This window comes from Ambystoma mexicanum, chromosome 1q, assembly GCF_040938575.1.
Source record: "Ambystoma mexicanum isolate Mex_15411 chromosome 1q, UKY_AmexF1_1, whole genome shotgun sequence".
Classification (NCBI taxonomy): domain Eukaryota; kingdom Metazoa; phylum Chordata; class Amphibia; order Caudata; family Ambystomatidae; genus Ambystoma; species Ambystoma mexicanum.
In genome coordinates this window covers 651,778,487-651,795,441 of record NC_090922.1, presented here as the reverse complement: position 1 = coordinate 651,795,441, position 16,955 = coordinate 651,778,487, and the positions used below count along the sequence as shown (strand labels likewise).

At 45.1% G+C, this 16,955-nt stretch overlaps 1 protein-coding gene across 7 annotated transcripts in view; it reads left to right on the top strand.

The window, feature by feature from the left end:
• Nucleotides 1-13,949, top strand: part of PTPRC (protein tyrosine phosphatase receptor type C) — an 846,024-nt gene extending 832,075 nt beyond the window's left edge. For all 7 annotated transcript variants that reach the window (XM_069641238.1, XM_069641237.1, XM_069641234.1 and 4 more), the window contains 2 exons: nt 3,665-3,800; nt 11,846-13,949. In XM_069641238.1, the coding sequence (XP_069497339.1) occupies nt 3,665-3,800; nt 11,846-12,079 (370 nt within the window). In that variant the 3' untranslated portion in view covers nt 12,080-13,949. The remainder of the gene's footprint in view (nt 1-3,664; nt 3,801-11,845) is intronic.
• The last annotated feature ends 3,006 nt before the right edge of the window (nt 13,950-16,955 follow it).

Below are 16,955 nucleotides of genomic sequence, written 5' to 3'. Positions count from 1 at the left end.
AGTTTATCTTACAGTCTGCTCTGCCACCAGCTTGGGCTACTTGTGATCACCATGGATTTGGTACAGGTGTGCATATCTCAAATGCAAACCCTCTACTGCAGAGACGTGGCTCTCATTCAGCTTTCTAATGGGCAGCTGTGTCCTATGAACCTGCCCTGTGCCACTGATAGAGAAGAGCAACAAATCGGGATACTGAAGCAGCAGGAGACGGATACAAGCTATATTTTGGCATGGAGTTCATGAAAGGGTAATCTGATCAGCAGGTTACCATTTCAGAATGGAATTATCCTCATATTTGTATTATTTAATTACAATTTAAAACACCAGGGCTTTCACACCCTTGCCAGATAGCAATTCACCACACCAAAAGCTCGAAATCTAATAGAAGAGCATTCTTTTGATGGATTTTTAAAAGGGGGAAATTAAACTACAGTTCAATGGCCATCTGACAGATGTAAAGTAAACTGGAGTTGATAGGGAACAATTATTTAGATCTATTTCTTAAGTTTTGGGCATGGGACTCAGTTAATGCAACCAAGGTTAACAGGTTTATTTGATGTTGGATGGAGGCCTGGCTTTGAACAAATGGCTGACGCATTACCAACTCTAAGTCACCCAAGACTCTTGTTTTTGTATGCAATGTGAACTTAAGTTTCCTTGTTAACTTAAGCTCCTTCCATGCTGTTGCTGCTTGGGCCTTGTCATAATAATAATAGTTCGAATGAACCCTCTGCATGATCAGGAAATGATATAATGCACAGAGGTTACTTGCACCATTTCCATGGATTGCAAGCAGTATGCAGATATGAGTAAGTACTCATCTCATTCCCAGAGATATCCATGAAATGTCTCTGAGTACATTCATTTAGGAGAGTTGAACGGTTTAAGCAAATGCCATTACATTAATTGCACACACAGTCGTGCAGGAGTAGACAATGGAACATCAGATGTGTGACACTTACTTAGAAATGTGGGCGGCTGATTAACTTGGTCATTGATTGGTCACTCTTGACTGGGGTTTTCTGTTGATCACGTTGGGCAGTGGACATAAATGTGGGGTTGCAAAGGAACTGGTATGATGCATGAACAAGATAGTCGATTCACTTCTTGGTACTGGGAATAGCAGCTTTTCTACACGGTACTGCAGTTGAAGTAGTTCAGAGAGAGGAACAGTGCAGCAAGGATCATTCATTTCACCTGGATACTGCCCCAGGCATTCATGGAGTTAACAGGTCGTGGAATGTGTGGAGTGCCTGGTCCCATGGTTTCATGTTGTGAGAGTGAGACCCTGGGGCACTGAGACTTGTTTTATTTGAGGTTCTTCATGATTTGTTTGACTCAACCTGCACAGTTGTATTGCAAATGTTTTGCGCAGTTAAGTTGCCAAGGCCGACCAGGATCCGGAATTAACAAGAACCTTTTTTCCTTTGAATACCTGTGAACGTTCCCGAGAGACATTGACTTTCGAGTTTAACCTAAGAAGCGACAACATCCTGGTGAAAGGCCACCCCAAACACACTACATTATTTTGTGCACATTCTTTGGTTTCACCTAAGAGAACCCCTAATAGAAAATTGTGACGACAGTTAATTCATTTGTGTCTAGCCTGTGTTTCAGGCACTGTGACATAAAAGGGAGTACTTGATTCGAGCCCCTGGTGATCGCAAAACGATGTCCCTCCCTCTCGGCATTGCGCTATAGAATACCATGCTATTTTCACTTTGCAAGTTGGTTAGGAAGGAGGTGTAGGGTGGAGTAGCTCTGCAAGCACTGCCCGTGCTCCCTAAGGTGTCAGAGACAGAGAATATGGCCCATTTGAAGCAGAGGCTAAGCACCATACATGTCGCTTTCACTACCCCTATATTATGCCCATATCATTGTCTCTATATTCATATCAGAAATGGAACGAATGCCAAAGAAGTCATTGTGCTGAAAGGTATTAGAAGCAAGGTATTATTAGAGGTTTCGTACAATCCTGTATCCATTCTCCAGTACCTCTGTTGGCATGGTAACACGTTTTAGCATCTCTAACTACAAAATGTAATTGTTAGATTCTGCACGATGTGTTTCATCGTACAAGGGAACATGTGGTTTAAATGTCCATACGAAATATGTTGCATGACTTCAAAATAAATGACGTTAGAGGGAGCATTGCAAAATAATGCAGACATTGATAAGTTGGTTAAATGTCTTGTGAGAGACTAAACTGCCCCCGTAAGCTCTGTGAAAAAAAATAGTCCTGCTATTTCTTGTGTGAATATCATACTATTGAACTGCACGTAGCACACTCAAAAGAATAGGTCGCAAAGGAATATTGAGCCTGAAGACATCACACAAATAGCATCATTCAGCCTAAGACGCTGATGGGATAAAATGCCTTGGTGGGAACAGCTGTCTTACCAGTGTGCACTGATAGATAACATGCCGATATAGGCAACACATTTCAAAATGCTACAGCCCCCACCCCCACACTTTGCGTTGGACAGCCCTGCCATCTGGTGATGCCCCACATAATGCTGTGGTACCTGCTTTTTGCTGCTTTTTATGATGGTGGCGGGCAGCTGGTAATCAAATGTACCCATATATCTTTTGCCAGGGTTGTTATAGATGCAGGGTATGTATCATTTGAAAGGCAAGAACTCCAAAACCATCACTGTGACCCCCTAAATGTTTCCATGGTGTAATAATTCACATTACAAAAAACCCTCAGGAGCTCATTTTGCTCCATTGCATAATTTGGCTGCTATAGCCTTTCTGTATAGACATATGCGTAGGCATCTTCCCGCCGCCAAATTTTGCTCATTTGCATGGCAGAGTGCAAATATGCAGGACTAAAGGCATTTTGCTCTGCGCATTTTCAATGTGCCGTGCAAATGAGTAAATGCTGCTTACCATGCTCGCATAACAGGCAGCATTTACAATCACAATTAAACACTGCCTACCATGTATCTACCCATGCAGCAGGCAGTGTTTACTCATTTGCACAGCAGAGTGAAAATGTGTAGGGCAAAAAGTGGCATACACAAATGTACACAACCTTTTGCCCTACATATTTGCACTCTGCCATGCAAAAGAGCAACATTTCCAGCGTTAAGCGGCCTACGTCTAAACATATAGGCTTCCCGCGGCCGAATTACACAATGGAGCAAAATGACCTGTTTTTTTTTATAATGTGAATTATTACACTGTGGCATAACTTAGGGGTTGCACCAGTGACAGTTATGGTTTTGGAGTTCTTGCCTTTCAAACGATACACATCCTGAATCTATATCACCCCTGGAAGAGGTGGTAGGGGTACATTTTATTACTTGCCGCCCGTCACCACACCGCCTGCAATGGATCCCTGAGGAGCCCACTTGCTTTATGCTCGTGTATAAAGCTAGCAGGCTCCATGGAGATCCCCAGCTTTTGCCTGGCATGAAAATGCAGGCCGGTGCAAATACAGGGGCATTCGTATGGCGGAGACGAAGGGAGACAGTGGAAACGCGCAAGGCTTTTACTCCGTTCATTCACATTATGCCACAGAGCAAAATGAGCGCCTCAGACTACTGGAGGCTAATACCACGAGAGGTATTAAGAAAACTATGATAAAGCATGTCTGCATAAACATGTCGCATTCCTATAGTTCTAATTTAAAATTCACATCAAATCATTTATTTTTCAGTGATGGGGCACAGCAAACCGGCATTGTATGTGCGTTGTGGAACCTGTTGCAGTGCGCTGAAGCCGAAGGTGCAGTGGACGTTTTTCACACAGTGAAAACTTTGCGCAAAGAACGCCCGGGATTTGTCACGTCTTTTGTGAGTAAAACCCTCTTCTCTGTCTCCCCTAATGACAAGTATCAACACATGTTCCTATCTGACGATATCAACCACAAGGGATTGATTGCATATGTTCTGTCTCTTTGATGGCAGGACAGGGTATTCCATAACATAACCGTGTTTGGTATTAACCTCTTAAGTGCCAAGGACAAGTATGCTCGTCCTTTTTGCATAGACTTCAATAATAGCCTGTCACTTGTGCATGACCTCTTAATGTGCCTATGTTGCTGTTGGGAGGAGACCTGATACATATATGATTCGTAGGAGAAAACAGGAGTCAGCATGCCATAGAAATCTAAATTTTCTGGGATTGTGGGGGAGGTTTGTGGCATTTCCACCCGTTCATCTATCTCCTTTGTCGATAATGATGGTGTATTGTGGCAGGGTGCACTGAGCCACTCAAGCCTCCCCTGGCCTCTGAAACACTTGCTTCACATTGATCTCCCATCCCAAGGTATTTCCTCCTCAAAGGACCATTGGCCCCTGGGTTTGATGCTACTGCCCCTGGGTTTGATGCTACTGCCCCTGGGTTTGATGCTACTGCCCCCGGGTTTGATGCTACTGCCCCCGGGTTTGATGCTACTGCCCCCGGGTTTGATGCTACTGCCCCCGGGTTTGATGCTACTGCCCCTGGGTTTGATGCTACTGCGCCCTTCTTTTTTGTCTTTTCAGGTGCAAAACTGTGTCAGACATTTGCTTTCAATTTCTGTGGGGACGAACTGCATGTTGCAATGCAGAGGGAGACAGTCCAATAACGGCCATTTTTATTTGGTCCATTCAGTGTTTTTGGTTGTCTCCACTGCCCCTGTGAATTAGACCCTCCTTCATTTTATCCCGCTGCAACATCGACTGGTTTGTCCTTGAGACGCAGCGTAGCAAGAGTTGTGATAAGCAGACTGTGTGCCACGCGTTATGTCTGGTGATTGTGAACAGATACTTGTGAATGCGAATGATTTTTAGTAGAATTCAATGAGTCTAAACTTTCCACACAAGATAAAAAGCATCAAAAGAAAAACATATGAGTCAACAATCATATACAAGTTCATAGTATATTACTATACTACTGTATATATTATTACTTTTATAACCGGAGTTGGGTGCAAACATGGTATTCTCTAAGATGCTTTGTGTGATAGAGCACAATTCTTTCTCCAGGGGTTTCATTCAGAATTGTTATACATAAGGGTCCCAAATGATAAAGCATTAAGAGGGATTGATCAGCCATCATCTTTCCTTTCCAGTCTGAGCAGAATGCAGCAGCCATTTACTGGACCATTGCTGGTGAACTACTGCTCTGTGCAGAAGCTGGGGGGACATACTTGGTGATATTACTAGGCCTCTCTGTGACTTTTGGAAATGCAGATGGCAACATTTTACTGATCATGTTTGATAAAAAATAGTAGACCTCATTTCTCAGCAGTCATGTCCAATAAATTACATTTGTCCTGCTGAGTCCTCTTTATGGATACCCTGCATTACCTAGCAGGTATCCATCTTCCTTCCTTCTCTTCAACCCCATTCGAGTATTGGTCTGTACTCATTGTCCCTTTTTTCTAATTTGATATTGATAGTTAAGTCCAGATTTTATTGACTAAAGTGTGTTTTGTGTGACCGAATATTACTAACGATAACACCTCTTTAATCAATGTTTTTTTTTCCATTGAGGGTCAGAGGTTAAGATATACTTAAGCATAGCATATCTCAACGAGGTTTTTCAATGTGTATAATAATAAATACTAACAAACCTACAATGCCCATGGGTTTGCACTGCCAAGCTTCTTTTTGAATTTGCTGGCCTCGGCCCGTGGTCATGCCCTGTGGCGCCATGCACAGCTCAAGACTTTACTCCATGCCTCAGGCAAACTATAGCCACCCTTTGTCTACTGGGCTTAGCCTAGCACGTGGTTCAGCAACCTTTGACGTATCCGCAGACGTGCTGGACTTCCGCGTCCACCCACCCTACCCAGCATAGTCAATGCTACTGGATCATTTGGATAAGTGCAGGTTGTAGACCTCTGGTAGGCAGTTATGCCCAGTGGACATTCTGCATATGGCTTGCTTTTGTGACCATAGTCCAGGCTCCTGTCAGATCCTTCATCTGTCCACTGGTGATTGGCTCTGGCCCTGTCCAATGGACATATTGATTCGAGCACTGCCAATGCCATGCCTCAAGGGCATTCTGACACCCCTTATGCATATGTTATGCCTGAAACAAGGTCTTTGGTAATGCCACGGGGTCCTGACAAAGACCATATCCACTCAGTGGGCATAGTTGCAGGCTGTTTCTTTACTTAGAAATCCCTATGTTAGCATTCCCAGTGTTCATAGGCAAACCTTTTATCCGTTGCTATCTTAACTCCATTTGAAAACACGTTTTTAACTTTGATCTATATATGTCGTGTCATAGACGGCCCAAAAACACTCCAAAGCAGGGATCAAGGGCCGTCCCTTTCCCACTCTCGTCTAAATGCACCAATCCCTCCCTGACGCAGGTGTTTCCTGCTCCCAGGTTTCTTGTTACTGTCTATGTTCTGACTTTTGCACTGAGGTAAATGCTAAAGGCAAATGCCTCGTATACCTGAGCTTCCTCAGGAACTTCTTAGACTGACCCTGCTCTATCTATGTTGCTAGTTGACTACAATGGATTATAGGGCGTGCCTTTGGGACACGATGCCCAACTCCATCTTCTTCCTATCACACCCATGTCCACCTCTGATATTCTCCCCTCACTACTTCAAGCTCCCAACTACATTCTTCTGCCCTCCCTCACTCCTCTGACCACTTTCCATCACCCTTCTAGGTTACTTCTCCCTCCTCCACACTACTACACCCTTATCCACACTATTACTACTTCTATACATCACCTTCAATTTAGTCACACACTTTTCACTATCAGAAACATTGTGCATTCACTCACAAGTCTTAGATGCACACTGACAACACGGTACCACTTAGACTCACCAGCCAATATCTCACCTGCACCAAACATTGCCTCCACACTGCAGTCTACCATCTTTCCTCATGCAGACCTCTTGGTCTTTCACCTCCTCCTCTGTTCTCTTCCGAATAACCCACAGGTTCCTGGGGGTTTCCCTTATCCCCCACCCTATCCTCAGATAGGTTGTCTGACCACAGCCAATCTCGCCCTGCACTCCCACCCCCCAGGAGCAGTTACATACACATTAAAAAAAAATGTGTGTGGAACAGCAGTGAGGCACAATGGCAGCCCACATTGTGTTCATGTTAGGGGGGCCTTGGCATCGCTTCCCCCAAGGTTGGTCTGGTCACTGGTGGGGATTGTGGCATTTTGAGAAGTCATTGGTGGTGTAAAGGTTTTTCAGTGGCTTTGTTTCGGCACATGCCACTGCTGAAGAGTAGTGTGCTGCAGGCCCAGCAGCTTTATGATCTACCCCTGCCGTGTCTTTCCCTCACTTCATGTCTCTTGAGGATAGCTCAAGGGCAAAGTGCTCGCTTGGGAAGCAAGACGACACGGAGCAACATAGGTTCGATCCCCGGGTTCGCGCTTAGAAACCTCTGGGTATTAAGCACATTATAATTAACCTATCATATCTTATCACTTGCCAGTTCAGCAACTCCAGCGCAGAAATGTTGATCTTGTGGGACACTGGCGGCATTGCTCTCCACACTGTTCTCGATTAGTTGTCCTGTTCATGGTGGGTCAGAAATCAAGACAGTGAACATAGCGAGAATGTGCTTCAAGAAGCGCATGGTTGATGTAAGCAGGTACTGTTTAAGGCACTTGGGGGGGGAAAAACAAGAATTGGGGCTCTTTCAACACCCACCATCCCCTTCTGAGGTAGGGCTGACTCTCGCATCCACGCTGGTAGGCCTTCCACCCCTAGCTTAAGATGGGTTCCTATCCCCTAATGACAGGGTCAGATTATTGGCCTTGTAACAGTACATATTTTTACATCCCACAGGCTTATGCAAAGTTTCAATCTCAGGAGTATGTATAATTGTGACAGACAAAAGCAAAACCAAAAGTTGATGGTTGGAAGGTTTTGAATAAATCAGAGCCACAGGCTCAGCTCTGGGCAACCCTCCAGACCATCGTTTTTCATCCTGCCAAGCCATTACAGAAGGGGAAAGACCATATGCAAATCGGGCTTGGTCCTTCTCCAAAAGGGGTAGTCCAGCCCAAAACTAGTAAGGCACGTCCCTTTTGCCTGAGACCACAAGCTTCCCCAGACATGTTTCAGCAATTGTGACAGACAAACGTCTCTTTACCAATTTCCTTTAAATCCGGATCTGCCACTTAATGCAGCTTTTGGGATCTCTCCCATAACTTTGCACCCTGTAACCATGCAGGCAAATAAGAGAAGACCCATAAAATAGGCAGATAGTATTAAACAAGACTTTATTGTGCACAGAATAAGAAAAGCAGCGCAAAACGTTGTACGTTGAGGGTGGATGCATCTTCTTAAAAGTGATGAGGGCATAGAATCAAGGCGTGTGAGGATAGTTCATACAAAGTTTTTCAGTCTGTTTCTAAAAGAGTGCTCCAAGTGCAATGTTCAAAAGTTCAATCAAGGCTTGAAGTTCCAGGCAATAAATGCAATTGCGATCTGCAGGCGGCTAAAATGGACCCTGATGCACAAAAGAGCCCCAGATGTAGCCGGTGCACAGTGTGTATGTAACCATGCATCCCCTGCAGTTTGCAGACCGCAATCAGCAATGCAGAAGGCCACAGAAAGGGAGGTGGGGCAGCAGAGGATCTGTGAAGGAGGGGGACAGGGGAAGGGGAGTGAGCTGCCCAATGGTGTCCATTTATGATGTCAACTTTGATGTTGTGGACGATAGTCGGAGCAGTGAAGGGCGGGGCATGAGTTATGGTTGCATAACTGTCATTTTTCTTTGTTGTTTTGATTTTATACTGCAACCGTAACTTTCATTTAACAGAGCTATTTTTTCTGAATTAATTTCAAAGGTATTATTAGAGCGACTTAACCATTAAGTCCCTTTAAGAAACTTTCTTTACCGAGTTTCCGCAGGTGTGTTATCAAAAGGTGGTCCATGATGTACCACCACTGTAAATTATTAACAATTCCTCTTTTAAAATATATGAACTATAGTCCTGCTCTAACAAACATATGTTATTTTTTGCAGCATATACTGATAGGTGTCACTTTGAGAAGGGCATGCCCGGAATGCAAGTTATGGCTGCTTTGCGTAGGGCATGAGGTTTGACCATGGCCCTGGCACCGCCAAACTCCCAATCAATATCCACTGGACCTAGCCTGTTGCCCGGTCAAATGTCCACTATGCCCCCATAATGGGACTCTGAGCTAATTTCTAAGTCTTGTGGCCCTGGCCATTGCCCTCACTCTATGGACCATGGGCTTCAGTCAAATTGCATGCCCCGCCAACCAATGCAGAGTAGAAATTGGTCAAGCATATTAGCCAAAGCGCACCTCTAGCAAAGATTTTTCAGTTACTGTCAACACTTTTGAGAGTGATCATGTTCAATTCTTTTACAGCACTGTATGCACGATATTAAACATTCCTCTTTAAAATATATGACACAACTATAACTTTTCTTAAACATATATATTTCAGCACACATTGATGTCTCACTTTGACCAACTCATGCTGGTGACAAAAACATATCTCGGGAGAATAGCTCAGCGACAACGTGCTTGCCTTGAAAGCAAGATGACACAGAGCAACACGGGTTTGATCCCCGGATCCGCGCTTAGAAACCTTTGGGTATTTAGCACGTTATAATATCATATTCCTTCAGCAAATGATCCAAACCAGGAAGGTTGGTAAACGTCTTGATGATAAACAGCAAAACAGCACGCTGACATCAAACAGGACAGGACATCTCAAGCAAAGCCCAACCAAACCTGTTCCCTCCAATACACAGCATTTCAAGACACATGTTAAAGGCATTCATCTGCTTCCTGCTCATCTCACAAACTTCAAACAAGACCCATCTGTATGTCATCCCTTTGGCTTTCGCATAGGGAGGCACCAAAGAGATTAACAGCTCTGGTTTGTTTTAAGTGATGTATAGAGACATTATGCAGCATTCACTACAAAAGCAGTCCAGTACTAACTGGATTGCCCATAATTGTAAAGTTCAAATAAATAACCTCACCGTGCAGAGCATGAGTAGTATGGAGAATTAATTCTTGCTCATATGCGCCAAGAAGAACTACATACTAGACTAGTGAGCATTTTAGTGAAAACATGGAGTCGTCTCTTTGCATAGATCAGCGCACAGTTGCAGCATTCTGGCCTATCTGAATAACATTGCAGAATGTTATCGATTTGCTTTAAACATAGCAACACGATTGTTTCTTTTCATCATGTGAATATCATCTTTTAACAGGCCTTAACTACTCGTAATTTTATTTCACAACACTGCGGATGCAAGTTCTAGATGAAGTGCCTGGAGCATGACGTTCGGTCTTGCCGCAGGCCCCACCAAGCCATCCACAATAGACAGTGGACCTAGCCTGCGACCTACTACAGTGGCCACTATAGCATAATGGGACATCCTCTCTTGTCCCTGCAACCACAAACTCTCTTCTCCGCAACTCATTGTGCTTTCCTTGCTCTCCTCCCCTAGCCTTCCTTCTTCCGGCATGATCTCCCACAAGCATGTCTTGCCCCACATCCCCCATCTCTAGATTCCCATACACTTTAACATGAGTGCCATCCTTGTATGCAGACCTGGGCCCTCGCCCTGGCTAAGGTGTAGATTAAGAGTTCCCGCCTGCTTTTGGGGATTGGCTAGTGAGTTTATCGGTAGCCTACATAGAGCACACCTCTGTATGCTATCTCTGGGCTGAATGGAACACAAAGGTTGGGAAGCCATTTCGTATTTCATTCACTCGTATGTTTGTCGAGCTGCAGGACTAGGAGATAGCCTGCAAGGTGTTCCTGGTCCAGTTACTTCCCACCTTCCAGGTATGTGTGTTTGCCGACTTCCTGTCGCAAACTCTTTGGAGGTTGACTTTGTGGACCACGCGGGCGGGGAGGGTAAGTTGACATTGTCTGGGGCCTGCTCAGCATACTGCATTGGAGCTTTGCTTATGCTTCCAAGGGGCCTGCAGGTCTGCCGAGCTGCCCCACAGGCGCATTATAGTGGACCTGCAGCTTCAATTGGGCATGTTGCTGTATTCCCGGTGCCCTGGGGCTGCTTTTGGCCTGACTACAGTGGCAAACCTATGGTTGAGGGATATATTGTACTAAAGAGACTGGTCTTTATCCATCCTCACAGTGATGGAGTTGCACACCCTTTGGAAATCTCCAGGTTGGCCATGTTTAGGGACCTCTTCTTCTAGGTCAGACAGTGCCCATTGGCTGAGGAACTCTCTGACAAGTGATAGGGACCAAAGGAGGACAACCCGGAGATTTTTCCTATACCACCTTCATGTCCATCTAATTCAGGATTTGTGAGGCATCCAGCCCCTTTGGTCACTCCATTGGCTTTTCCCAACGCCAGACAGAAGCCTTTGCTCATGTGAAACATGTATTCCGATTAGAGATCCAAGTTACACTGCCATTTTCCTATTTCTATCACTGTCTCCCACTACCAGGGTCCATTATGGTACAATGCATGATGCACTTGGTCCTTTATATCTGCTTTCCCTCCCCGCCTGTCCCACTCACCCTCTGAATATTCCATAGGCAACAATGGGGCAAGGCCAGAAATGTGTATCGCGTCTCAGCAGCTTTAAAATGACCCATTTTCCCCTGGTCCAAAATAAATGCTGTACTAGTTCCCACTGTGTTTTCTAATTGGGTGCTGCTTCAGGGAACATGTTCTGTCATGGGAGCACTTCCTTTGAGTCCAGTTTGTGATTGCTTGCAAAAGATATTACTTCCCATGACACTTATTGTAACCAAAACGATTTAGAAATATTTGTGGATTATTGAAAGGAATTTAAGTGTAAATACCACTGTATTGAATGTATTTGTGCATGCCCCAGAAACAAACAGAAGATATGCCCTTGTGTTGTATTGCGATAACACGCCTCTTATTTTTCTTTTAGGAAGATTACCAGTTTATCTACGACACCCTGGCCATGAACTACCCAGCACAGAATGGGCAGCTGCAGAAAAGCAGCGGCCAAGGGAATACAATAGAAATTCTGAACGAGACTGGGGCCGAAAGTCAAGAGGTTCTTGATCAAGAAGCCACACATGCGGAAGACAAGGAAATGGCCAACCCTTCCAACGGCCAGGTGCGCCCAGCCTCATCACAAATCGAACTGAGAATTGAGTAATGGGAGCGGGTTAACTGAAGCTAAAACCATATCCTGGCTCTGGAAAGACAGTGGCTTCTTGAGAGTGGTGGTGAGTGAATGGGATGCCTGGGCATTGCCTTGGGTGTGAGCTTCGGCCTATGTGGCGAAATAAAGATTACCGGACTACGTTTTTGAAAATGCTTACAGCAAGATTTGCGCAACTTAATCTAAGCTGCTTCAAGAAGCAGCTGCTTAACTTGTCTCCTCAGGATTTCTTGACTGATAATGTCTGGCGAGGACACATTCCAGGTCGTTGTCAACTTAATAGTGTACTGAACTCTCCTGCAACAGGTGTATTATTATGCCAGTAATTTAAACCAGCAGGAAAGGGATAAGGGGCTCTGTTGACAGAAGCCTGTGTTACAAGCAAATGGTTAAACGGTCGCTCATGGGAGACTTTTGGTGACACTATGGATGCCACTTTCATATGTTTTTACTCCAGTGTGAGCAAAAAACAAGCTCTACCCCCCCCTGTAAAAGATTCCGTCTGGTTCCCCATTCATCGGACCCATATGCGATAGCAGCAACGCTAGCAGCCATTGGGGAACTATGCATGATGCAACAGAATAAGGAATGGCAACTACTTAAATCTCTGGCAAGCATGCACGAGAAAGGATAAAGAAATTAAGCATGTATACAATGTCAAGAAATTGGAGAGCGCGCACAACGAGCAAGCTTAACAAAGTTGGGCTGCACTGAGGTGATGGAGGAACAATGAAAATGTGGGTTGGCACCCTGAGACTAGAGTTGGGGTTGAGGGAGGCCTTGTCCCCTTTGCATTGGTACCGACATCCCCTGCCTCAATCCCAGATAATATAATTGATCAGTACAGCTTCATTGCTGGTCTGCTGTTCAGCTGAAGTGCAGCTCTCTCAAGGAAACCATGGAGCTTCTCAGGTTGGCTCTCCTGGCAAGGACATGCATGATGGCCTTATGTAGCAAAGCTGTTGTGGTCCAGTTGTAACATCAAGGTGGAGGCCCTTGGCTATTGTTTTTTACGTTGTGCGCTCCCGTTTGAATAACATTCTTACGTTTTCAACCTGGCCTTTGTTGCATCTAATGTTCGCCCCCCCCACCACCCTCCCCCCTAAGTTGCTTTCCATCTGTGCCCCCAAGACAGTGTTTTGCCACATATCTCAATAAAGACTTGTGTGGTCATTGATTTGGGTTTTATAAGTTCTGTCCTAGTGATGTCAAATATCGGATTCAATACCAAAGGCATGTAAACAAAGAAACATCCCTGCGTGTGACCAGAATACTTTTAAAGAAGTTCCGAAAGTGCCTTTCAAACTATTCACATCCAACGTAATGGTTTGGAGGGCTACATTAATACATGTTGAAAGATAATGTTGCGCTTTATGTCTTGGCTAACAAGAAATGTATGCATTGTACATTGCTGATGACAGATATGACATTGCTCTTTCCTTTCACATACTGTAAATCATAAACATCGTGTTTAAACGTCTGTTCTTACTGAAAATACGATGTACACGTGTTGAGGCCCTCTGTGACGCATGCAGTTTGTCATGACCCACACTGTCATCCAAAATGGCGAGCTGCTGTGCCGTGCAATGTTCAGTCTCCATTCAGGCAGAGGTACAGGAGGCAGGCACCGTACAGCAGGCGCTCAGGATTAGGAGCACGAGGGATGTACAACGTCACAGAGTGCCTTGGCCTTACTTTCTTGATAATGCTTCTTCCATTCCATCGGTATTGTTTTCTTGGCCTGACCATGGAAAATAGGGCTTGCTTTGCATACGACTAAAGAATACAATATAAATAATGTCAGCGGATATTTGTTATGTCTGAATAAAATGCTAAATAAATGGAATTTATATATTTTCGCCAAGACTTGTATACTGTAATATACATTGTTCATGATTTGGATTCATTATTTAAATTTTTCTTAACCGTAAGGAGGGGTGGGTGCAATAAAAGTGTGGCTTCCGGGGCCAGAAAAGTTGCAGGGGCAATACATCAAAGCAAATCAAAATATGCAAATGAATGTCAGATAAATAAAGATGCCTATGGCCAGCATGCATCCCTGTGCCCAGAGTGGGGCACCTATCCGCCCATGTCACAGGGGACACATCATGCATGCACCACTTGTACCTCCGTCATTGTGCTGCCCTCCACCTCTGCCGCTGATGAGCTCACTGAGACGTTGCCTCTAGAAGAGTTCACATGCTGGTCAGGGTTATTCGTCTTATCCGTACTCACTACACATGGGGAATATTCTCAAAGCTTTCTCGGTGGAGAATGCGAGATACAACCTGTGTCTCACATCCGGCACTCATAATTTTCTCCATGCAGGTCCCTAATTTACAGCAGGGATTTGCGTTCCATGGCGGTGGGCTGGCTGTGGAAGCAAGAGGCATGCAGCTAATAACAGAATGCTTATCTGCATGAAGTGGAGTGTGGGGGGACTGGCTGTGAGAATAAGAGGCATGCAATTATTAACTGCATGCACATCTGCATGGAGTGGAGTTTGAGGGGACTGGACGTGAGAAGAGGCATGCAGCTAATAACTTCATGCCTAACTGCATGGAGTGGAGTGTGGGGGATTGGCTGTGGGAGCAAGAGACCTGCATCTAATAACTGCATGAATATCTGCGTGGAGTGTGTGGGGACTGGCTGTGGAAGCCAGAGACATACAGCTAATAACTGCAATCATAGCTGCATGGAGTGGAAAGAGAGGGGACTGGCTGTGGGAACAAGAGGCATGCAGCTAATAACTTCATGCCTAACTGCATGGAGTGGAGTGTGGGGGATTGGCTGTGGGAGCAAGAGACCTGCATCTAATAACTGCATGAATATCTGCGTGGAGTGTGTGGGGACTGGCTGTGGAAGCCAGAGACATACAGCTAATAACTGCAATCATAGCTGCATGGAGTGGAAAGAGAGGGGACTGGCTGTGGGAACAAGAGGCATGCAGATAATAACTGCATGCATATTTTCATGGAATGGTGTGTAGGGGACTGGCCCTGGGAGAAAGAGGCATACAGCTAATAACTGCATGCATATCTGCACTGAGTCTAGTTTAACGGGACTGGCTGTGGGAGCAAGAGGCATGCATCTAATAACTGCATGCACATCTGCGTGGAATGTATGGGGACTGACTGTGGAAGCAAGAAACATATAGCTAATAACTCCATGCAAATCTGCATGGAGTTGAATCTTGGTGCCATTTCACGTCAGCAGCACCTCTCGCTGCTGGTCGAATGTTCGCAAAATTCACTCGTAGCACACATTCGCTAGTACAAAGGAATTTGCATTGGCAAAACCATGTTTGTGAATTATGCCATCTGCACTAGGCAGCTTTTGTTTGCCTTGATTGTGCAAGACATCAGTGCCAAACAGTGGACTCACAAAGTCTCTAGTCATGTTGTATTGCTATTTGTAACGTACATGTAGCTTTATTTACCTTTATTAGATTCCCTTTTCTCAATTCTGCTGTGAATATGCTCTGCTCATTCTCCGCTTTGATTGCAGCTGTTTTAGGGGACCAATCCTGTTCCAATCCTGTTCACACTCAGCACGTTATAACAAATCATTCCAGTTCCAAAACATGAGATGCCAGATTGTACGCCCATGTTGCTGTTCTGTCATAAGATACCTTTATTCAAGTTTTGAGCAACATGTTTCCCTTTATGTACACTAAGAAGTCATAGTACTGAGGTATGGACACCAAGCAACTCTCCCACTAAAAGCAGAGGGAGAGGGTCAAACATCACTGTAATGCCCATACCTGTCAATTAGGGCAATGCTGGGGAGCCAAGCAGGGCCAGAAAGAAAAAGACCTAGGCTGATTAGCCTTCGGTGTGGGCCGCACACCCTATTTCCCACTTTGGGGTGTATTAAGTTTTATCTTCAAAGTAATTCAGTTTTCTGTTGACTTGTCTATGCTTCTGTTTTAAAGGTGTATAGGGTTTTATTGTTTGAGTGTGACTTTCATTGCAATTGTGAGTAAAGGTCTATGCATTTCGGACTTATGGGTCCTTCTTCAGGGCATGTGATTTTTCGCCTGTTTGTCTTGCGAGCCTCGCATACTCATATGCGCTGAACGTGCGTGTTAATCTCTCTTATTCGAAAGTGGTGATCATGCACGGCAGCAGGAGAGGGACACGCATCACTGTAATGCCCATGCCCATTAAGAGAGTTATCATCTTCGACTCTACACTCTCCTTCTCTCCTCACTTACAACAGCTTCTTTTTAAATCTGCCTTCCTCTACTCTCCGTTCTCTACAACTCATCGAAAACAGGACAGCAGCAAGACTTGTCCTTGGCCTCAAGCCCAGGTATCGTATCTCTCCCGCCCTGAAATCTCTTCATTGGCTCCCAGCGGCTGCAAGGATCAAGTTCAAGACCATTTGCATTGTCCACAAGGTCTGCTTGGGCCTCGGACCACAATACCTCCAACACTATTTTAGGAAATATCTTCCTATTCGAGCACCTCAAACTCCTTGAGGGTCCGGCCACTTCTCCAAGCAACGAGTCAGTGGCAGATCTCTCTTCTGCTGACACCTCTCCATGGAACTGCCTCCCTGCCTCTCTGAAACTTCAGCAGAACCATCTCAGGTTCCAAAAGCATCTCAAGACTTCCCTCTTTGCTTCTGCCTGCTCTCTTCCTCTTCCCTGCTAATCTACTGTCTGAAACTGCACTGGTCACCTGGTTATCCTATGAACTCCGGGCCCAGGTCCCTGCCCGCCCAGTTGCACACCTTCACTGCCTTTTAGCAACCCTTGCACTTGGGACTGTATCTGCAATCCTACAGTCCCTTTACCTGCACTTATCAGGCCCTTGTTGCCTGCACTTAACCCTTGCACTGCCACCTGCTGGCTGCACTACCTGTT